The sequence below is a fragment of the Pseudochaenichthys georgianus genome, chromosome 18, assembly GCF_902827115.2.
Source record: "Pseudochaenichthys georgianus chromosome 18, fPseGeo1.2, whole genome shotgun sequence".
In the NCBI taxonomy this organism is placed as follows: domain Eukaryota; kingdom Metazoa; phylum Chordata; class Actinopteri; order Perciformes; family Channichthyidae; genus Pseudochaenichthys; species Pseudochaenichthys georgianus.
In genome coordinates, this window is record NC_047520.1 from 12,948,896 (window position 1) to 12,972,589 (window position 23,694).

Sequence of the window (23,694 nt, forward strand, 5' to 3'; positions counted from 1 at the left end):
TCCCCTCCGCTTCCAGCAAAGCAACAGGATGTCTCTGCACTCAGCACTTCAACACTTTCTAACCTTTTCAAAATGCTTCAGGACGCTTCGTCATAACATAACAACTGCGTATCAAATATATACCTATTACTGTTAATATGTATTTCTGAACATGTATATTTACCCAATTTACGCATCATGTCATATGAACAGTGTTGGAACTTAGATGTACCCGGATCCTTTATTTAAAGGTCCCATGTCATGGCCATTTCTACTGATCATAATTCCATGTTTGAGATATACTAAAAGATTTATATTGTGCAATGTTCCAAACTCACATTGGTTTCTCATACAGCATCTCTGTGTAGTATGTGTATTCACTCTCTGTCCTAAACGGCTTGTTGGAGCTCTTCTGGATCTTTTTTACATTAAAAGTTGCCATGTTGCTACTTCCTAATATTTTACAATATATGTTTTCCAGTAGTTGCCAAATACCAAGACACAATAACAAGCGTTGTCGATACCATTGGTCGGGCTTTTGGCACTGCAGTGTTTTTGACTTCACACTGAGGCTGAACAATAGCTACAGCAATGGGAGAGGAAGTAATAACCCATGAACCTGCAGGAAGTAATCCCCTGAGGTTCATGGAAATGTGCTCACCTCCTGTTTTCCTCACTTCTTTAATTTTCTCACATTCTTGCCCTCCTCCCCCCCCCCCCACCTTCACCCACATTTTCTCCCAATGTAACTCTTTCCCTTATACTGTATCCAGGCCGGGGTAATAGGCCTCAAGTCGTAGCTTCTGTGGCCAAACAAATGCCTCATTGTTGCCTGGGAAGAAGGACCCCATAGCTCAAGGAATCACTTTGATATAGAGGCGGAGGAGGAAGAAGAGGAGGCGGGGGTGTTCTGGGTGATGGAAAGAGTTGAGAAAGATGAAAGAAAAAGTAAAGAAAAACATTTAAAAAGGTACGAAAAGGTGAGCTTGATAAGCTGTGCAACAGGAAGAATATCAAGGGCCAGTTCCAGTCCTACCAATGCTGTTGCTATGGGTTACCTGATTTATCTGATGTCCTCTTGGCTGCTTTTTCCACGAAGGACCTAGGTAGCAAAGAACAAAAAAGAAGAACAATGCTCTTTCCCCCCCTTTCCCTTTTACTACTTTCCCTTTTTCACATGTGTCTTGCTTGCTGTTGCTCAATGGGAAGTGAAAAAGAAAACACCTAAATCAGCCCAAAGAAGGTCACTAACAACATTCTCTCGGGGGCCTCTCCCTCCCATTCCTGAGGCCTCCTCTGGGTCTGAAGTGAGCAAGTGGAGTGCAAGTCCAATGATTGAGGTCCTTTAAGTGCCCTTGGAAGTCACTGAGGCATTAGCAATAAAACACACCGGGCCCGCTGCTTTTCCCTGAAAAGCTCCCGAGTGCACAAATGAGGGGGATGGCGCCCCTCGCTACATGTCCCATGTCTTTATCACCTTCAGTCTTCTTATGCAACTAGACTCAGTAGCAGGACGGGGCCAATAGATTGTGTTCTCGGTGTTGTAGGCTCTCTTCTCCTCAGAGGTTTGGCAAGTGCTACATGCAGGGTGGAGACATATTTGGACACAATGGATACAATCACAGGCTCTGTGGCTTTGTGCTGCTCCTCAGTGAGCGTGAACATGACTACAGTGTCGCTGGAATGCACTTTACTGTAAGACTAAGTTAATAACAACACAGTACGCTGCTTCAATTGTGCTGAGTCCAGATTTACCCAGTTTCGGTCAGTCTAGCGTTGATGCAATATCAGGTGTTGACCGGTTCTTTTTATTTCACTGTTGGATTTACAAACTTTAAATGGGAAGGTGAGATTGGGGCTCAGATTAAAAGAAAAGGGCTTATAAAATAGGCTTCATTGTAGTCGATACAATAGAAAAACAATGGCTTTTTAAACACCTATTGCCTGGGGATTGACTGGAAACTCATTTTGGACAGTCAAGACAGTATTGCCTCAGTACATGATTCATTCCGTACAGCAACATTGTTAAACTCAAAGAGTCTACAATCATCTGACCGAATCACGGTCTCTTCAAACAGTCACAAGAATACATGAGAAATTGTATCTGAGGCCTCAAAACACGTATAGTTTCCCTCACTGTGTCAGAAATGCTGGATTTGAGTCACATAGCGTGTAATTTCTTCAAGATCCAACTTCCTGTAAAGCCCTTCAAAAGTTTTCATACTTATAAAAATAGATCTCGTTACACAGCATGTCAATAAAGGAAAGTTCCTTCAAGATTGCTGAACACTATACTTCTTCTAATACTAAAGTTAAGGTATACTAACGCTGCCTAATTCAAAGTCATTCACCAACTAAACATAGTTTGTTTTCTTTTATCTTTACATATGTTGTGTCTCGTCAAATGTGTTAGTTATGTTTATGTATTTTGTCTGTCATTTCCTGTTTTATTTTGTATTTACCTCGTCTTTCATTTCAGGCCCTGTTTCTTCCTCCCTTTGTGTGTTTTTCCCGCCATCAGTGTCTGCCCCGCCCCTGATTGTTTCCACCTGTTCCCACTCACCTCATGTTTAAATAGTCCTGTCTCTCCCCTGTCCTGTGTCAGTTGTTTCTCCGTATGGTCGTGCCAAGCCTCAGCTCAGAAAGGATCGCTTTCACTCATGTCAGCTTTTGTTTCTTTTGTTAATTTTGTAGGCTTAAGTTTTTCTTAAGTTCTCTTTTTGTTATGCCTAGTTTTTTCCTCCTTGTGAGCGTCTTTTATTATTTCCAGTACCTACTCTGTTAAGAGGGATTACCTGATCTGTGAAATTAAAATTACATTTTTTTACATTCAAGTCTTTGTCTCTGAGTAGTGCATTTGGGTTAATCAGTTTGTGTCGAGATCCTGACAACATATTTATAAAGCCATTGTTCGAAAGGGTATATCAGTGAACATAAGGGATAACGCCTTTATCCAGAGACCATCCTCCTAACAATAACTGTAGAAATACATTGCCTGTTCATAAAAAAGTTGCACACTCTAATATTTAGTCGGACTGTCTTTAGCTTGAATGCGGCACGCAGTCACCAGGGCATCATATCGATAATCTTCTGTAATGTAACAAAATATTTCTGTCCAGAGTTGCTTGAATTTTCCACCAAGATCTTGTATTGATGATGGGAGAGTCGCATCAGGGAAGAAACACTCCATTGATGGAAAGACCTGGTCATTCAGTAATTTAGGTAGTCAGCTGACCTCACTCTTTGGGGAAATAAAGTTGCTGAACCTATAGATCTGACCAACTGCAGCAACCCCAGATCATAACACAATAGGCTTGTACGGTAGGCACTAGGCATGGTGGGTACATCACTTCATCCGCCTCTCTCTGATGCGTCTGGAACTAGGTATACCGTACATATTGATTAATTGATTTGGTTTTAATAATGTGTTGGCCAGTTCTTAACCCTCCTTAGTTGTTATCTCTACTTGATGCAGGCCAATCATTTGAACCTTCTGAAACTGATTGATGTCTTCAGACATGGCTGTTTAAGAAATGATAAGCTAGTCACCACATCAGCTTTAGGGTTTAATAACTTATTGCCAGCTGAAACATAGCAATCACTGCAGTTATCCAATGGAAGGCTCTAAAATATTTGCTTAGTTAAATCCAGTTGGTGACTTTTTATTTGGACGGGCAGTGTATGTACATTTTGAGTCCCTTTGAACTGCAGTGTTCTAAATGAACACCATGTTACTGCCCTCTACTGCCCACAGGCAAACATAACAATCACTGTGTAAGTACAGAAGGAACAGACAATGTCACTTTTGAGAAAAATGTATTGAAAAAGTAAACTAACCGATACCACAATGTGTTAAATACATAATTTAGACAAAAAAAAGAATGAAAAACCATTGAGTGTTACTACAAATACATCTACATGGAATCCTTAATCATGTCGGGTACTTTAAATATGATACAAATATGACATTTTCAGGTAGACATCATACATATGGAATCGGTATTAATGGCAAGTCAGGTCTCAGAAATCACCAATAAGAAGGGGTGACATCCGAAACATTTATCAAGCTTGTGTTTTTGGCTTCTATGGGAAGGGGTTGTCGGGGGTGTAGTTAAAACTGGCGTCCAAGAACATGGCCAAGGTGCCCAGCGTGGTGATGATGACAAACAGCCAGAAGAAGAGGCGGTCCGCCACGAGGGCGATGTACTGCCAGTCTCCTGTCATCTGCAGGGAACACAGACTTTCCTGTAAGCAGTGACTCAGCAAATACTGTGTGTATGCAATGACACAGGAACATCAGTGTGTGTGGGACGCTGTGTGACCTGGAGCTGCTGATAGACTGAATAACAAGCTGCCTGACAGAGAGTGTGTTGCTCTCACCGTGTCGTCCGTGTCCTGCTTCTTTAGCTGCTCGGCCATGTATGTCACCGCAGCGATGGCTGACTTCAGGTGGGGGGGGATCAGACAAAAGCTGTCAGTGTTCGGGAGCCGCTGGAGCTTCACTGGGCTCTCAGACCTGAGAAACAAGCGTGGAAAGTAGGGAAAGAATATGTATTGTAATTAAGACATTTCTGCAACAACACATTTAGTCTTGGTCAAACTCTTTTCAAATCTAGCTAACATTCCAAGATGGTTTACTTGTGTTTCCTGTTATTTTTGCATACACTGTTAAAGCATTTTCTCTCTTTACAATACTTCTAATAATGGTTTACAATGGTTTCTATGCAATGATATAGATTTCCACTTTTGCCACAAGCCATAGCCACTGACCAAAAGTTGATACTTATTTTTTTTCTTCTATTCTTTTAATTTGTAGTTTTTAACAGTACAATTAAGATTCATATATTAGATAATTTTATATTTGAGCTTTTATGATCATTATATACAAACTTTTAAATACAAATGAAAAATAGTAGAAATAGTGATTATTTCTCTGCCAGCGGATGCAAGAATACGCTTCAAGACACTGGTGCTGGCCTACCGAGCTGTGAGGGATCAGCCCCTTCCTTCATCCAGGCCTTGGTTAAACCATATACTCCAGCACATGCACTACGTTCGGCGTCAGCCAACCGGCTTGCTACTCCATCACTGTGATTGGGACCCAGGTACCCCTCAAAAACATGCCTGTTTGCTATCCTGGCTCCTAAATGGTGGCGTGAGCTCCCATTGACATCAGGACAGCAGAAACTCTGCATATCTTCCAAAACAAACTGAAAATGCATCTATTTCGATTGTACCATAGCAATTAAGCTATTGAGAAGAACAAATCATGAAGAACCTTTAAAGGTCGATTTATGCCTTGGAACTTATTCACCTGGGTTGCGGTCGAATAGTCAAAAAATCAGCTCCTAACGTCTATCCCTATCGTCTATCCCTTGACCTCTGAGTGAAACGTCACGGGGTTAAGGGATAGTGGATAGGAGAATTCAAAAGGACTTAGGAGAAGAGACTGCGGTACTTTAGAGAATCCGACTGCACTTTCACTATCCGACGTGTGTTTATGATGCGCCAGTGGAGGTCATGAATGTGCGTCTGCTGCTGCTGTGGGGGAACTATGGAAACTACAGTGTTCTATACAGCGGACTACAACATGGATGTTTAATAAGAATGAGGGACTACTGTAAACTCATCGAGAGACTCTGCACCGTGCTCTGTTGTTTTAAGCTTCATGAACGTGGACAACAGAGAACATATTCTTCATGACCAAAGTTGGAATTTAAATAAAAAATGAAAGTGAAACTTATGCTCGTCACTCTCTCCCTCCGGTACACATTAATACAAATGATCCCAATACGTATGATTGTATGAAAATATATGAAAATAAATTACAAATGTATTTATTATAAAAATTATTCCAACATCTATCACTGTGTAGCTTCTATCACCATTCAAAAATCTTTTAAAAGTTGAACAAACCCCACACAGCTCAGTAAAGACTGTGAAATGTTGACTTTATTTGATCATTTCAGTAAAAATTAACGTTCATATTACTCTTTTTGATTATAATACTGATGAACGTTCAAAACAAGTTACATACGTTGTTTAAGCTTAATAAGCACCGTAACTTTCATGATATAATTTCTCGGTCATAATCGGTTGTTTCCGTGAACGGCCGACTGTTGTGTGACGGCAAATGCTGCGGCCGCAAAGCATTGTGGGGCAGCATTTTCTCCTCTCCTTTCGTAAAGGAAGGGCCAGTGCTTCCTAAGCTAAAAATAAGTTTGAAACCTCCTTTCCTTTCATTTAGAGAATTCGAACAGCACTTATCATGGCTGCCACTGACGTACTTCCGGGTCATTTCACTCAGAAGGAAGGTTCCTAAGCTAAATGGACTATTCGACCCGCAACCCAGCACTTAATATGGTATTGCTTGCTTGAAGTGAATATTCCTGCACTTTCCTTGTTTTTTAACTGATTGTAAGTTGCTTTGGATAAAAGCATCGGCTAAATGATATGTAATGTAATGTCTTGTGAGTAGTGTCATGCTAATATTCCGATGCATGTCCTCTGGTGGAATTTAACAAATGCAGCTTTCCCCTTCACAAATGCTCAATAAGCTCAGATTTATGTGTGAGTGTCACCGGCACAGCATGGTTCTGCTAAAACAACCCATGGGTGACATTATCTGTCAGGTGAAGGACGGGCAGAGATACGTAGATGTCCGTGTTGTCGCTTCGTAGCGTACACTATGTGTACCGCTGTGGCCCTTCATGTGGCTCCTCCAAAGGTGAGTGACAGCAGCAGCACACTGGGTCAACATTCATGTGATACCATGACCTTTGACTTCCTTCATTCTTCCCTTTAAACAGCTGTTCCATAAACCAAAACATATGAGCTGTGAGGGCAACACACTCTCACTCCCCAAGCGTCCAGGAGCGACGTTTGGTCAGGGTCCCGTGGCGTGCAGTTGTGACGCTCCTAGGCTCCTTCAGCTTCATAAAGGGACGCAAATAGCTTTCAACTGATTGCAATGTATTCCCATCTGCGGCGGGATTTGACGCTCATGGAAGCACGGCATTCGTTTGTGTCGGCTGCCCTTAAAGGCAATGTGAGCGTCCATTCTCATTGGATAACAGAGAATTTTACACCCGGAAGTAAGTATTCCTCTTACTGTCGATTGATTTTACAGTGATATCTGCACTACTCATCGACTAAAAAACACCAGATTATCCTTGTTAATTACACAACATTGATTGGTTTAAATTGTGTACAATGCTTTCGTATTTTTCCCCTTCGATTCGGAGAAACAAATATTTTTTTCGGAGTAAAGGATGGCAGAAGACACTACACCCAGTGGTTCCCAAACTTTTTGTGCCCAAGGCACACCAAAGGACAAGTCAAAATCTCAAGGCACACCTATTGTGCAAAATAGCCCTGATAACACGTGTTATCACTCATATGTAAAATATCTGTAAATGTGCATAATTATTTACAAATGCCAAATAAAATGTAACAAAGACAACTATATTACTCATGAAATATTTAGTAACGAAATATTTCAGAAATGAATTTGAAACGTTATCAAATTAGGCTTCATCAAAGCAACAACACACTCATTTAAACCAGACAGGTCACAACATTAAAAATGAGACAAAGGAAATTCAGCACAGAGAACTGTCAATGCAAGGAAGCTGCATTGTCCATGGTCCTGAACTACAAATTATAAATGTAACATTTCAGCAGAGTCGTTACTAAAAAAAAGTAATATATTACATATTACATATTACTTAAGTATTACACTACTTCGTTACTCTCTACATAAAGTAACTCGTTACTTTACTCGCAGGGCCGGCCCGCCCCTCCCTGCAGGCAGATCACGCAGACTGCTAAAGTTTCAAATGTTCTCTTTAGTTCAGTTTCCATCCTGAATGTTTTCCTATCTGACCATGGCTGTCCTCTGTCTCCTGCTATCTGACCGTGGCTGTTCTCTGTCTCCTGCTATCTGTATATGTTGCGCAGTCTATCTCTGCTCACGCTGTTGCGTCGGCGTGTTCTCCTGCGTGTTGGCCATGTGTTGCACTGGAACCAGACACCGCAAAGACTTCAGCCGAGTCGTGTGGCGGAACACTGTTAACGTGTCACACACAGGTGAAATGTTAAACTTTCGTTGTGCAAGGACTATCACTCTCACACTGATTCAAGTGGTGTCCTAATATCCGGTGGATGAAAGCTTGTATTTACAGGAAAGAGAAAAAAAACTACTGCTAATTATTTATTGTTTGGAAAAAAAATGGTTGTGTTGTTATGGCTTCTACATGTTTTTTACTCGTTCCTGAATGGAAATCGCTTCGGTCCTCTATTACTGAGATTTATTGTGTTTTTTTCAAATGGTGCCTTTTGTGGGAATGCCGTTATGTGCAGTGACATGTCTATGCATGGAGTCTGGTTGAAAAAGCATCAACACTGGTATCCTCTTATTAAGGGCTATGTAGTTCAAACCACAGCGCTGTTATGCTCTTTAGATAACGCTGAGTCGACATTTTCCTAAGCTCGTTGTATGCTGACTCGGCAGAAAAAATATCTTAAACAACAATTATTTATGGAGGTTTTCTTCTTAAAGGCAGGGTTTTCGAGACATGTATAATTCTACTTATTTAAATTGCCAAATGATATTTATCAGATTGATTATCGAAAGGAATTGAGGAAACACTTACTTTGTATTCATATTTACAGCAGTACTCTGCTCGATGGCGTCAGTGTCTTACCGGTTCAGGTGAACTTTACAATTACAGTATGAGATAATGAGAACACGCAGCACTCTATAGTTAGCGCTCACTACTGAGACAATCTTAACTCTGATGTTTTTCGGGTTTCTTTTTTTAAAGATTGCAGTGGACTTTGAGATGAGATGTCTGTAGAGGCTCATGCTGATGTTACTTTGTTGGCTGTGAAATTGTTACTAGATCACTTTACTCTTTTGCCTCACTGCATTTCCCAGTCTCTGACTCTGAGAATATTGTCTGCAGTTGTGGCTTCTACCATTTGCATGGAAATGGTCAATTTTTCATAATGCATCTTTGGAAATAAAAGACAAATCTTTGTGGACTCTGTCGTTTTGATGCATGTGTTGCTAACTTAGCTGCTTTGTTTATTTCATGCAGTTATTTTAACTCAAACATAACGTTCAGACCTAGCATTTTCATTCCTAACTGGAACATTTTTTTCACTCATTCAAATTGTGAATATTTGGTTCAAAACTTGACACCGTAACCAAAATCCAGACATGTGTAAAGGTTTTTTTACATGCTCTATTCCCTCTAAAATAGACAATAGAAAATACATTTAGCTGCAGGTGAGATACATATTTAATGTGGGAAAATAAATTCTGGTGAGGTTCATGTAAAAATGAATTGCCTTTTTTTTCATTGAGGATGACATCACTACAGTCATGCCGAGGCTGGACTTATTACGTAGCGCTTTTTAAAGCTGAATATTACAGTTGTGTGAAGTGCTTAATGCAAATGATAGCCAAGATATTGAGTAGTAAACACACTTAAATACTGTATCCTCAAATAGCCTCTTCAAACATGTTTCACAAAATATCTCTGGTTCAACATTAATGTTAGTGTCTGATACAGAATAACACTTCTTAAAATTACATAGTTTTCCTCATTTAAGAATTGGGACGAGGCACATATTTTAGTTTAGTTACTACAATCTCCCTATAAGTTGTCAATGTTTTCAAGTTGTTCACAGCACAAATTACTCTAAAGTGAGGTATAAATATAGTATATTAATACTGGAATCTTTCCTCCTTCAGCAGAGGTATCTGGAAATACCTCTTGTGTCAGTCTCAAGACAGGCTCTAACATGCAAGTAAAGTAGCAAAAAGCAAAACAATTGTTTTCACATCTAAGTAACTGTAAACTCATAAACTAAAAAGGTTTGGTGGAAAAGAAGGTTGTTTTCTTTTTGCTCTCTAATATTCTTTATTTCTATACAATCAATCACTATGACCAGCACACAATTAACAATGTTTCAATATGTTTATTATGTAAGTACTGTTGGACATGTTAAAACATTTATTTCACTCATTTTTCATTATCTGATAAATGAGCCAAGTGTATAAAACTATGCCATATAAAAAACAGTCGACACTGTTCAGAGCTCAAAACATCACAATAGAAAAATGACTTTATGATATCCAAAAGCTAGGACTGTGCCACAGTGATCTACCTTTTAGAAAAGCCAAAACTTCATCCTACATTTGTCAAAATAAATAGAGGCAGTTTGTTCTCATAGTGGCTGATACGGAAGCTATTAGAGTAAAAACAGCATGGTGACTAGATAATAAAATATTTCATATGTGAGCAGGGTTTGTAGCGGACTGGTATGAAGAGGCCTGTAGTGAGTGTTGTAGTAAAAGGCCTGTGTGTGAAATCACACCCTGCTCATCATAATGTCTATTTTAAAACCATCAACAGTTAATATAAAACAATGTTTTGTCACCATGTGTCTCTGTTGTACGGAGCCCCTGAGTCGCAGCCTAGACACCAAACTGGAATTGATTACTTTCAATTACATGGCAAACGCTAACAGACGCTGGTGCTAACACGGAGATGCTATCGTTGGCTACAATCCACTATTCAGGCTATAATTCAACGGGTTACACCCCAAGTGCCTGTCTATTAATCAGGGGGATCCAATTATAATGTGTTTGTGAAGGTCACTTGTAAACAATTGTGGAATGTGTCGACAGGGTGCGGGACATCATTCATGAAACAATTGAGTGCTGCGTCATAATCAAGGGGTTATCAAAGGTCAGCCTGATGAAAAAAAGAAAACAAAGTCAGTAATTCTTTGCCTCTATGATTCACAACTTCCCGTACACCTTCGGTTTTCTTCGCTGGTGCTGCAGAAAAAGCAGGGAGGAGCTTCTTTGACAGCTTCTGTTGGAGTCCCGAGCTGTAGGGGTCGCTCTCAAACATATTCTTTAGTGCTGCTCGGCGGACCGCTGCGGGTGCCGCCCATGGACGGGTACTTGGACACTTGTTTTTTTCGAGGACAGGAAGCAGCCAACATGGCTCCGCCCAAAACGTCCAGCAGGGAGCCGCCCCAGGCGATGAAGATGGCCGCGCCAAACTCAAACCTGGGACACGAAAGAGGGTGTTACTAGTTATTCCACCAGTATGAGTTTGGAATTCCAATGACTTTGGCAAGGATTGCCAACATTTCTCCATGCCCAACATGTCTATTTCATCGGTTCAGTGTTAAAGTGTCTAAACCTTACAAACATTTAAACCTGCAATGGTGAAGGATGAACCTTGTTCTTTTTCCAACACGTTCTCACTCCCAACCCGTCACATGTTGACGGTCGGTCAGGGCCCCCCCCCGTCACTCTATTACGTACAGGGTACCCCTTGAGCGTCAGTTTTCAACGGGCAGGGCGTCCCATAGACCTTCATAGACCTCCCATATCGTTGATAATAGACACGATGAGAACGCTCCCCGACGGTCGGTTGTTATCTCAATATTAATATAATAATTATTTTTTTTTTTCACATTCGATTTCGCCGATTTTCTTGTTGCCCCAGCTGGTTGACACCTCTTTTAGCAGAAACAAAGGCTACATTAATGTATTAAACGATGTTAATCCATGTGTGTGGTTGTGGAATTAATGGACGTGCCGTTGTGCGATTGCGTTGCCACGCAATAATTTACAAACTCTTCAACTACAACCCTAATTATATTTAAAAACATTTTAGAAGGCCTCACGAAATATTTATTAAATTAAATTTAAATGTGAAGGGATGTGTGTAATGTGGTGATTGACATTATTCACCCACGGATCTATGGGTTGGGGTATTGTTCCGCATGGACATTTTAGTTAACCGGACTTCCTGTTGATGTGAAATCCGAAAACATTTTGTAAAAATAAAATAATACTTTATTCCGAGTTTGCTTGCTTTTCTCTTTGGAGGTCATCACATAACGGCATTGTAATACACGGTTCGGCTGCATTAATATTACATATCTGCCGTAGTTCGCTATTTATAGAGCCCTGATGAGAAGACTTCTAGACAAACAGGAAGAACTGCCGCGAAACTGAATATGTGACGTGGATCATAAATATACAGCAATTAAACAAAATCTTCATTTCTCTTCACAATATAAGTCTCCTTGCAGTATCAACACTAATTCGGCTGACTTTTATATTTGATTTGGTAGATAGGCTGTATTTACACCATAACGGTGCACAGCTGATAGAAATGAACACCTGGTGGTTAAAGCACGTTATTGAATTTTATTATTTTATTATTAGATATTAACAGGAGACACAGACAGACAAACTAATAAGGCTTAATTTAAACATTAAAGAATACTTTAGGTTAAGGTCTTCTTTTGAACAAGAAAAAAGCTTTGGAGGTATAAATATTAAGCCTGACAAAGTACTATATATTACTTTCCTGCAATGTTAACTACTGTATGTTTAAGCACTTATTTTAACTGATATTATACATATGTATTATACTCTTATAAGATGTATGTAGATGTATAAGAAATGTGCAGAATACGACAGTTTAATGGTGGAGGTATACACACATATTGATAGATGTCTTGTAATGCACTGTTGAGGAACCTGCGACCCAAGTTTTTCATCTCCGACCTTGTCAGGTATTGAACATTCAATAAATAAAAACACAGAATTATTAAATATAAAACACAGAATTGTGTGATTATACTAAATGATTTACAAATAAACACCACTGCATATTTACAACTGTTACACATGCTGATGTAACGCAAATGTTTCCAACTTGGGATCAATAAAGTATATCTTATCTTAAGATGATCGATGGCTACTGCCATATTTGCCAAATGTGCCTCTGAACCTTGACAAGTGCATGTTTCAGGCTTATCAATGAACAACAGGAGGGGTCACAGACATAAGACCAGCTGTTAAATAAAGCTCTTCTGACTTAGCTGTCATGTGGGTATATATTATGGGCACAAGCAATTTTCACCCAATTTATTAATTATATGTTTTACATTTGAGTGTTTCCTATCCCCTAAACCTCCAGGGATGTACACAGTTTAATACTGGCAACTTCTTATTATGGGAAATATGAAAACGTCTTTTAAAACTACAATTGCCAGTAGAGACGTGCCATAGAACATGTTGCGAAACACACAATAGAGTGGCGAAGTCACGCCCATCTACTTCCGGTCCATGGGACCTTACTTCGGAAAAATTAGGTATTGAAGTCAATGGCGAGAGAAAACGTATCTTTCGATCCCGTTTGAATTGTGCCATGAATTACACATATGATGTTTGTCAATCTTAACAAATCATTTACATGTCAGAAAAGTCACAGTTTGTCGTAAAACTGTTGAAATATAAGACTATGAAAAATATGCATAAGTGATGTCATAACTGATGTCACAATTGTGTTCCCCCACTACATAAGAGATAGCTAAGATAAGATAACTTTAACAAGATGCCTGTGTGCTTAGTACCAGGTTGTTATCATACCAGCAATGGGTCTTGCTCGTTCTTTCGCTTCCTGTCTGAAGAAAGGACCAGGAGTGGCTGGATCAAGTTAGCTACCTAGCTAGTAGCAAGCACGTTAGTTAGCATTACAGCCTTGTCATTTGTATTAGCCTTAACATGAAGTAACATTAAATAACCCAAAATGTTAAACAGTAAGAGTAGTAGTCATATTTCGTGAACCCTTTGAAGAGTACTGTCACACCCGGTGTGATCATTCTATAATACACCATTTAAGCCCGGGGGAGAAATGCTAACGCTACATTAGCATCTGCGATCTTTTCTACTTCATGCTATCTGCACAAATGGTTGACATTAAACATTAAAAAGACCAGGCAGTTCAGAGAGAATCGAAGGAAGGCAGGCAGGCAGGCAGCTTTGCATGACATTCTTCTGGACGTGTGTCATTGTGGTGATAGTGAGGGTAGTCACTCTATTTGTAGTGACGGCCATCTTGGTGACGTGTGTTTTTGTTGTGTTGTAGTTCATTGAGCGTTTCACACAAAAAAATGTGTTACTTCACAGTTTTATTACACATATTTTTTGTTTTACTTGCAAATGTATCTTTTAAATTGACATCATATGTGTAATTCGTGGCACAATTCAAACGGGATCGAAAGATAATCTTTGTCTCTATATTGACTTCAATACAAACATTTTCCGAAATAAGGTCCCATGGAGGTCCCCCGGAAGGGGAGGGACTTCGCCACTCTATAGTCCAGCATGTGTAGTTCTGGGAATGGGGTGGGGGAGGGGGGGGGGCGGGAGGACCGGGGGGACCCGTTCAAGTCCAGTTTTGGACAGTCTGCCGTGGTTCCATCCCATTTCAAAGTGCTGTTCGACGCTCGGCGTAACCCTCGGCGCACACTCAAACATCCAATCACAGAGCTTCAGGACTATCACAGTGTTTGTCAAGCGAAGCGGAGAGAATACTTACTTCCGGGTGTAAAATTCTCTAAAGCAACTACTATGAGCTGTTCCGACCCTCGGTGCTGACGGACTCCAACTTGTGTTTATTAATCAAACACATAAATAAACACAAGGATAATTATGTGTTATTGTTGAGTAAATAACAGTGTGTGGTTTAGAAAAGAATACAAAATTAGAAGGAAAAAACGATGAAACAATACAGATTTCAGTATTGTGAGCCCCTACTCTCCCCATAACTGACGGCAACAAAAGTCCTACATTATTCAATTAAAATAAAGAAGTAAAAACATAAGTGTGGCTTGATATTGAGTAAGAAGAAGGTTGATAAACGCTGTGAGAATGGATCTGAGGAGAGCATTTCGCCGCGATCCCAACTCGTCTATTACCAACGTTCAGGGAGCTCTATGCAAGTCAATGGGACGCCCTGCCCGTTGAAAACTGACTCTCAAGTTTTAGAGAGTTAATACAATTATTGTTTCATTTTGTAGTCATATTAGTATCTATGGCTTTTACAGAAGGGATATTGGATATCTCTTTTTATCACTCCATAAATCAGAAAATACTGTCAACAGCCCTAAAATATCCATTTTCGCCATGTTGTTAGGTATACAATGTTGTATAATTCAGGCTATGAATTATATATGAACAAACCCTTCTGTAAAAGCCTTCATAATATTGATAGGAATATAACTGGAAGGTTTGGTGTCTCTACGTGCTACTGAAGTTGAAATTTCGAACTCAGAGTAGGAGAAAAAACCTTTAAAGATTGCAGTGAGGCGCTAGCTAAACCCTCCTGTTCTTTGGATGACAGCTTGCGCATCGACGCACTCCGTGAAGGTATTTCATGTTCGGGGTCATTTTTTTTGTATAACCTTGCTTCGTGCAAGTGACAATTGTTGTCGTCTTCTCTTTTGGCATTTTGAGATTTCAATTTCAAGCTAAAAGCTAACCAGGAAGTGTTTTAGCACACCACGTGACGCATCTGAACGAATCACGTTGTCAGAAATTGACACCAGCCAATGAGATTTCGTTTCGTGGTTTAAGACCCCTTTGTGCTTTCACGATTGGTTGCTGATACTAAGGAAATGACCATATTTGGATCCGATGAGATTGTGCAGGAGAGACACAGCTTTCCAGCGATACCTCTGTTGACATGGTGCACACAGCGGTCGCGGTACTTTATGTTACGTTAGAATGCTAACTTTTGGTGAATTTAGGAGAAATCTACAGACGCAAATAGACAAACTATAGTAAAATAAACACTTAAATGTGTATTTTGTACGTTTTCTTTCCAAAAGCCTGAAAGAAAACATGTTATGGAATCAAAATAGCACAAAATCTCAAAATTGACCAGTACTTGAAAAACGATGTTTTTGCCTGCCGTGTCTCTTAAGCTGTATTGCATTAGTGGTAACATATTCCTAGAATGGACCTTAAAAATAATACTAAAAATAATTGTTCAACATTTTAGGAAACATGCCACATGCCACTGTTTTATCGGTAAATTACATTTGAGTTAGCTTAGCATAAAACAGGAAACAGTGACAAGAAATAGTCCAACACATTACTGCAACACAACAATGTGTCATAGTTACTTAATTGTGGACAAGTAGATTAGATTACCTTTGGATGGAGCCAGGGTATTTGTTTCCCCCTGTTTCACTCATCATGCTATGCTAAGCTAAACTATCTGTTTAGCCTGACGTTTCATATCTGAAGGGACTCAATTGTGTCTTTTTAACTTTTGTAAAGAATGGGATTAGCAATTATGTGATCATGTAAAACAAATTCAGTTCTTGGACAAACTGTGATACTTACTTGGTGTTGACTGGAGTGTAGGGATTGTAGAAAGCCCGGATCACATTATGAGCGAACCAGGAGCACGCAACGATGGCACACAGCCCTGAGAGGACAGCCAACAACAAAGATCAATCAGTCCATCGACACAACATCAAACCCTGAGAGGGGAGACATGCTTTTATAGTCACCAGGCAGCGAGCTATTGACTCCAGCACAATTAGCCTTTTATGTTTCTGTTCTCTTCGGAGCCCGTTAGACCTCTTATGTCAGAAACCGTGCCAGGAGTAATGGACTTATTCATTCAGGGCTGCAGCACAGGAGTGGGAGGAAAGCTTTTTGGACAATGGATCACACTTCTTCCTACTTATTGTATGATGTGCTCTAGATCTAGCAAGGATGTGATAACGTATGGGCTCAGAACTGTCTCATAATACACACATGCACACAGAAGGATTCACATTTGTATTTCATGATCCGCAAAAGGATCCACATTTGTGTTTTTCAATGCACACTCAAATGTGTTCCGTTTCATATACATGTAAATAAAATCCAAATACAGAAAAAAGTCTTACATATGTATTTTTGATCCTCACATATTTGTTTTCTGTTTAAATACTTTGAACCTGCAAACTCAAACCGCTTTCTGTGCACGGATCGCATCGGTTTTTTGAGACTCCCCTGATGGTCAGCCGATTCGATTTTGCGCTGTCCAGAGCTGACAGGTCCATGAAGCCTGCCTGCAGGCGCTAATCCCAAATCACCCCCTGAGTCATTCTCCAGAAAAGGCGGAATCTGGGTGATACAAATCTGCTGAAATATATTCCTTCTAAACACATCTATAGCAATAACTAACTCTTAACTTGATGAATCCACAACAAGTAGAGCTTACATTTTTTGTATTATTTGTATACATTATACAAAGCTTATTTATATAGGAACGTCACTGGTGTTACGTGTTACCAGGGAGAAGAGTAACACCAGTGACAATTTGGAGAAAACCAGTGGTGTTGTGGGAGTTGGACGCGTCCCACAAATTGAGTGACAGTCGCGCTCCCCCCCGTTGACAGTTCACGAGCGCGTCCATAGAGTCTCCCTTTTTATTTAGTACCATTGCAAAGACAATCTCTATTTATTCAACATATATAATGAATGTGAGTATTAGGTCAACGTCATGTATTTTGGTGTCTGCAAAAGTAAGTGACAGTACTTCCACCTTTTCTGTAGAATGGCCCCCCTACACCCTACCCCTACACCAGGGGTCTCAAACTCAAGGCCCGGGGCCAAATCTGGCCCGCAACTTCATTTTATGTGGCCCCGCAAGAGCTTGCAAAGCAAATAATACGTTTAGTATACCGGTTACATGCCACTTTACAGAAGCAGGTTGCCCATAAACTACATGTCCCACAATGCATCTCGTTTTGTGACATGCGCACTGAAGAGACCTGGACTTCTGCTTTCAGACGTAGTTAATTACTAAGTTATTATCCTATCCAATAATAATCCAATTCAGAGGCAATAATGTAATATAATACATTATTTTATATTTATATTATATATTTATATCGTTACAACCGGCCCTTTGAGTGCAACCTTTATGCGAATGTGGCCCGTGATGAAATTGAGTTTGACACCCCTGCCCTACACACTCCCCCTCCATTACAGTCTATGGGTCCGCCATATTAAGTGCTGTTCCAAACCAACGAGTCTGGAGCGGTGTGGAGGGGGAGTGGGCTATCAAGCCCTCAAACAGCGAGTCTGCAGCGGTGCTGACTTGAGACCTGTCTCTACCTGACAGGAGTCACGCTGTGTGTGTCCGTCAGGAAACACGCTGTTAACAAGTAGTTCCAGCAAACATCCACTGATAAACCTCTTGATAGCCTCATATGTTTTTAACTTAGGATCATACCTGTGTTTAGTCTAGAAAAAGGTAAATGTGTGCATTTTATTATAAAGTTGTGTATATTTAGACTGTTGCAAAAACTAAGAAGCTTATAAACATCAGGTTTAAAACTAAAAGAGTTTTACAAAAAAGTAACACAATTAGAGATGTTTGGAGTTTTATTTGAGTTATTAATTTACATATTTTTGTCTAAGAGATGCTGATTTGAAACCGTTGTTACATACAGTTACGGCATTTCCTGTTTCTGCCGGAGAGAGGGGAGGCCGTCCCAAAGCTTGTCGCAGTATTTATACCATGATTTATACCCTTTCAGCTGCGAGTGTGGCTACAGAGGGAGTTCACTCCGTCACGGTGGGGTAGGGTCGAGGGGGTGACTTGGGATTGGGCCCTCCACTCTCAGTACATTGCCACTTTCCGAACAGGAAATGCACGCAAATACAATTCTCTCTCTCTCTCTCTCTCTCTCTCTCTCTCTCTCTCTCTCTCTCTCTCTCTCTCTCTCTCTCTCTCTCTCCGAAACACAGAGATAGGTAATAGTACTGTATCATATTATGATGGCCGATTATGATGGCCGATATTCACTCTTAATAGTTTGATCGGTGCTCTCTATAAAGGCCGATTAGGAGAGCTGGATCTGATCGATATGGACAAAAACGCGAGTGAAGTGTAACCGGACGCGAGAGAGAGACCAGATCAGCTGCTGAGTCTGACGGAGACACGCATGATCACCTGATGCTCCGCCCTCTGTTTAGCGAGCTGACCGGACAGCGCAAAATGTGTACATGAAGCGCTAAATCATGAACGCAATAAATCATACCCTCGTGGGGGCGCGCTCATGTGATTGGCTTATAATTGAGGAGACATCTGATTGGCTATAGATAGAACAAATTACAAGTACGAATCGGCTGACCATCAGGGGAGTCTCAAAAAACCCACACACGAATGCACAGCGATCCGTGTACAGAAAGCGGTTTGTGTTTGCAGGTGCAGAGGTTTTAAACGGAAAACAAATATGTGAGGATCAAAAATACATATGTAAAACTTTTTTCTGTATTTGGATTTTATTTACATGTATATGAAACGGAACACATTTGTGTGTGCATTGAAAAACACAAATGTGGATCCTTTTGCGGATCATGAAATACAAGTTTGAATGTGTGTATTATGAGACTGTTCTGAGCCCATAATAACGAGCTAAGCTTTGATGTAATATTATGAAACTGGTCATATTTTCCATACTAATAAATTAATGTGGATTAGTGTAGGTCCCAATTCCATAGTGTTCCAACAAAAAGCAGAAACATGTAGACTGAAAAATGATATGGTCACCACACTTTTCTCATCACCATTCCAGCTGCTCATTTGTCAATATATTGTTTTTACTTTACTAGCTGGAAGGTTTATAAGTTATAAGCTTTGTAGCCACACTAGCAGTGCAGTCCTAGGGATTTCCCTATCAGATGGCCCACAAAAGCTGTCCAAACTGAAGTATCACAACAAAGAGAGGATGGCTTAACAAAGTATTTAATTTTAGATTGCCTAATCTTGTAAAATGATTGTATGTTTCCTAAAGAATTTGGTGAACTGTATCATCAAGTTTAAATGTTTCATTTATGTTGTGGTATTGTGAGACGTTCCTAATGATACTTTACTTGAAGTCCCCCATTTTAGCATTTGAAAGCAGTGTATAGTTTGTTACAAGACATTTTGAATGACCAGCCGCTTTTGCTCTAAGTACCCTACTACAGCCTCACCGACGGGATATCATGGACTCTACGTCTAGTTTTAAGGTTGGCAGTGTTTCAGACCTATTACAGACAAAAAAATAACTGGTATAATGAAAGATTTGGAAAAAAAATCACGTGATTAAGATGCTAAAGCCCAGTCACATAGTCTCAACTCAATTGCAAACATGTACGAGTTGGCGTGACAGTTGTAGTACTACACACAGAAGCAGTCCTCAGTGCTGGAACAACACCTGTATGTTGTTTTTCCTTTTAATTTCCATCCATCTGCATGTCATCAAACATCACTATGGCTTCCTCACCTCCCACCAGCAGGATGATGCCTCCTGTCATGGCGACGCGGGACTTGCGCAGTTTGTTGTTCCCTCCACAGGTGGTGCACTTCATTCCCATACAGGCCACACCCAGGCCTGCGATGGACACAATGATGCCAACTATCATCAGGGCACGAGTGGCCTGAAGTGAACCTGGGGCAGAGAGGAAAGGAAAAACATATGAAGAATGAGAAAAGTACACAAAGACTGTGTTGGTTCCATTAGGGAAGGCAGTGGAGAGATGGCTTTTGGAGATCGTGGGAGTGCACTGTATCTTGAAAATACAGCATAAAAATATCATATAAAGTCACAAACTGATAAATAATGAAGAATAAACAGACCTCAGCCTTTCAGAGAGGCTTTATGTGTGTGTCCAGGGGTTGTGAAATATGCTCACATTAGCCTGTCAGGACATTTGAATGTGAGCTGTTCCTGGAAGCGAAACCATGGGATACACATGGACGCACAAACAGAAAGAAAAAAAACACATCCCACACTCTTTCTTCTCCCACTGTCTCTGCCCGTTTGTTGCCGTTTAATTAGAGGTGGAGGCCTGCTGAAACATTGCCGGACCCCTTATCTGTCAGTGCCCCTCCTCAGGCTATAAACCTATCACAGTGTGAGTCCCCCCTTTGTCTCTCCCCCTCGGTCCACCTAGAACCAGTCTGTGCCAGTCTAGGCCATCCTGCCCAGCCCAAACAAACAAACCCCTCCACCAAGAGAGGAGTAGAGGGACACGGGGGGGGGAGGGTGCAGAGGAGAGGGGTAACTCTATGAAGTAGCGAGACATGGGGAACAATAGCCTGGATTATATATTATATGCAGATAGAGAGCAGGATGCACATATCCTGGATTGGAGCTAAAACACTGCTCTCATTATTGTCACCGCGCTGTCTGAGGAAGCTCTGTACTGTCGACACAAATGTTGCACATCGCTGCTATTCACTGAGAACAAGAGACGTGAAGACACTAGATTGGTTTTGATTACTTCGTACATACAGTACTCACTGCTGGTTACTGAAAGTTACCAAACATACCACTTTGTATGCCTACAATGGACAGATAACAAGTTATATTTATATATCATCTTATCTTATTTTCATTTACAGAGATTATATTTAAAATAAAAACGTTTGTGTAATATTTTTTATTTAAGTTAAATTACATAGTTATTTTATATTGATTCAATGTCCACTCCTACTCTATATGGGATACATATTATTTGTTTAATACTTAAGGTGGTAGAGGCTACTTTAGCTTTCTCAATTCTGTATAGCAAATGTATGTTGACATACTGTATTTAATGCAAGTCATACCAGCTGTACTAAGGAAAAACATGATTTAAGAAAATGATGATCAACAGGTAATCCATTAGGCCACAGCCCACGAGAGAAAATAGACTGTGGTCTCTATTAACGTGTCATTTGGTAAAACTTTAAACTTCATTTAGCAGTCTGAAGAATGTATTTTTCAAAAGGGCCTTTTCTAAACACTGTTGGACAATACTTGATGGAAAAAAGGTTAATATTGTTCTTTTAATAATAGTGGTAGTTCCAATCCCTTCCAAAACACATGTGCATATACAGTTATACTATCACAGACTGATGAAATAAGGACATTGGGGGGTCTGAGGCCCAATTCCTGACTAATCCAGCTCAGCACCAAGCTTGCTGTATAGAGCACACAGTACAGTAGGTACTAGGTAGTGTGTGAATCACAAACAAAAGATAATGTTTTGTATTGGATGCATCAGCAGAGAAATTATCAGTTTTAAATCAATATCATCTCAAAAGTAGTCCAGGATAATGGGTATTCAATTATTGAAAACAACAACTTCCAGTTTTTGAATGAACTATGTTCTGAAGCCATTGTTAGGTGTATGTCATCGTAGAGTCCACTTTTTTAGGAATAAGCAACAACTGTTGTGGCGTATTCATCATAGTTGGGAACAGAAGTGTCAACAAGGTTCTCAGTAACGCATCTCTTGGGATTACCTGGGAAAACGAGGTACACAGTTACGCCTTTTATCATTTATATTTCCACAAAGGCACGGCCATAGTGACAACGTATAATCTTTAGGTTATACATGCTCATGCAAACATCTGCAAAGAGATGGATCACAGAATTAGCTCTTGAATTTGGATAACTAGTGTTTGTGTCTGTTGAAGTGAGTCCTATGGCTGGAGGTGAGGTGGGTGGGTTTCCCAGAATGAGACAATGTGTGGGTGAGGATTAGAAGGAATGCTTTCAGAAATAAATATAAATCTTTCCCTTGTGACTTCTCCTAAGGAATCGGTCACTTGCGAACGAGACAATGTCCCCCTGTAGTGACAGATCACAGTGGATTGTTACTGCTGATATAGTGTGGTTAGTAATGATGGAGTGATGAGGAGGAGGTACCCTGAGGTGGGGGACTTAATCAGAGATAACAGTGTGCTCCATTGAGGTCTCACTCAGGTGTTTCCCCAGGTGTGTCTCCAGGTGGGTTGCCATGACTAAGTCACTGTGGGGAAATCAATCCAACCTGTTGCTTTAAAACCAGTGATTGACATGTCATCATCAGAGGTGGAAAAAGTACTCCGATGTTATACTGAAGTAAAAGTACAAGTACAAGAGGGCCAAACATTCTCTGTTCAAGTCCTGCAATCAAAATTGTTACTCAAGTACAAAAGTATTGGCATCAAAATAGACTTAAGTACCGAAAGTAAAAGTACATGTTATGCATAATATATATTTTATAATTATTGATCATTAAAGTGTTCTCAAAGATGGTAAAGGTGCAGCTAGTTTTAATGACTTTGTATACTGCAGGGTAGCTTGTGAATGTACTCCAGGTGGAACTAAAGTCTGATTTAAGAGTTTATTATATTTAACATCATTGATCCAAATCTGCAACCAAATGTATTACATACATGTAGTGGATTAAAGAACACTGTTTACCCTCTGAATTGTAGTGGGGTAAGATACATCCAAAAAGTTGAAATACTCAAGTACCTCAACATTGTACTTCTGTACAGTTCTTGATTAAATCTACTTAGTTACTTTACACCACTGGATATTATCGACTACTCCACAATCACACTACTTACTGTCGAGCTGCAGAATGGAGTCGTAGATCTTACACTGGAGCTGTCCGGTACTTTGGAACGCGCAGGACATCCACAGTCCCTGATACATGGCCACGGCTGTGATGATGTTGTCCCCGATGTACGCAGACATCTTCCACTGCGGCAGGATAGTCCCGATGATCAGTCCAGAAATGCCAACTAAAGACATGAAAAACCCCAACAGCTGAATACCGGAGTTTGCCATGGTTTGCAAACAAAGTGTCCTTCTCTAAAATCAACTTAAATGACGCAGGATCCCTCTCCTGCAGTAAAGCTCCGGAAAAGTGTCTCGCAAAACGCAGCTGGTTTACAGTCCAGAGTTGGGGGTCTTCAATCGGGGATGGGCACTCGAGATGTGGGTGATGGTGTAAAGTGGGTGTGTTGTTATCATGCCTGCTGATGCATGGAGACGCAATGTTCTGTGGTCTGC

General features: G+C 40.3%; 1 protein-coding gene across 1 annotated transcript; it reads right to left on the reverse strand.

The window, feature by feature from the left end:
- Positions 1-9,946: 9,946 nt before the first annotated feature.
- LOC117463314 (claudin-7-A) lies at positions 9,947-23,694 on the reverse strand. Its single transcript, XM_034105491.2, has 4 exons — positions 23,247-23,694; positions 20,146-20,310; positions 16,217-16,301; positions 9,947-11,068 (listed from the first exon to the last, which is right to left on the reverse strand). The coding sequence occupies exons 1-4, from the start codon at positions 23,467-23,469 to the stop codon at positions 10,900-10,902; spliced, it is 642 nt and encodes a 213-aa protein (XP_033961382.1). The 5' UTR covers positions 23,470-23,694; the 3' UTR covers positions 9,947-10,899.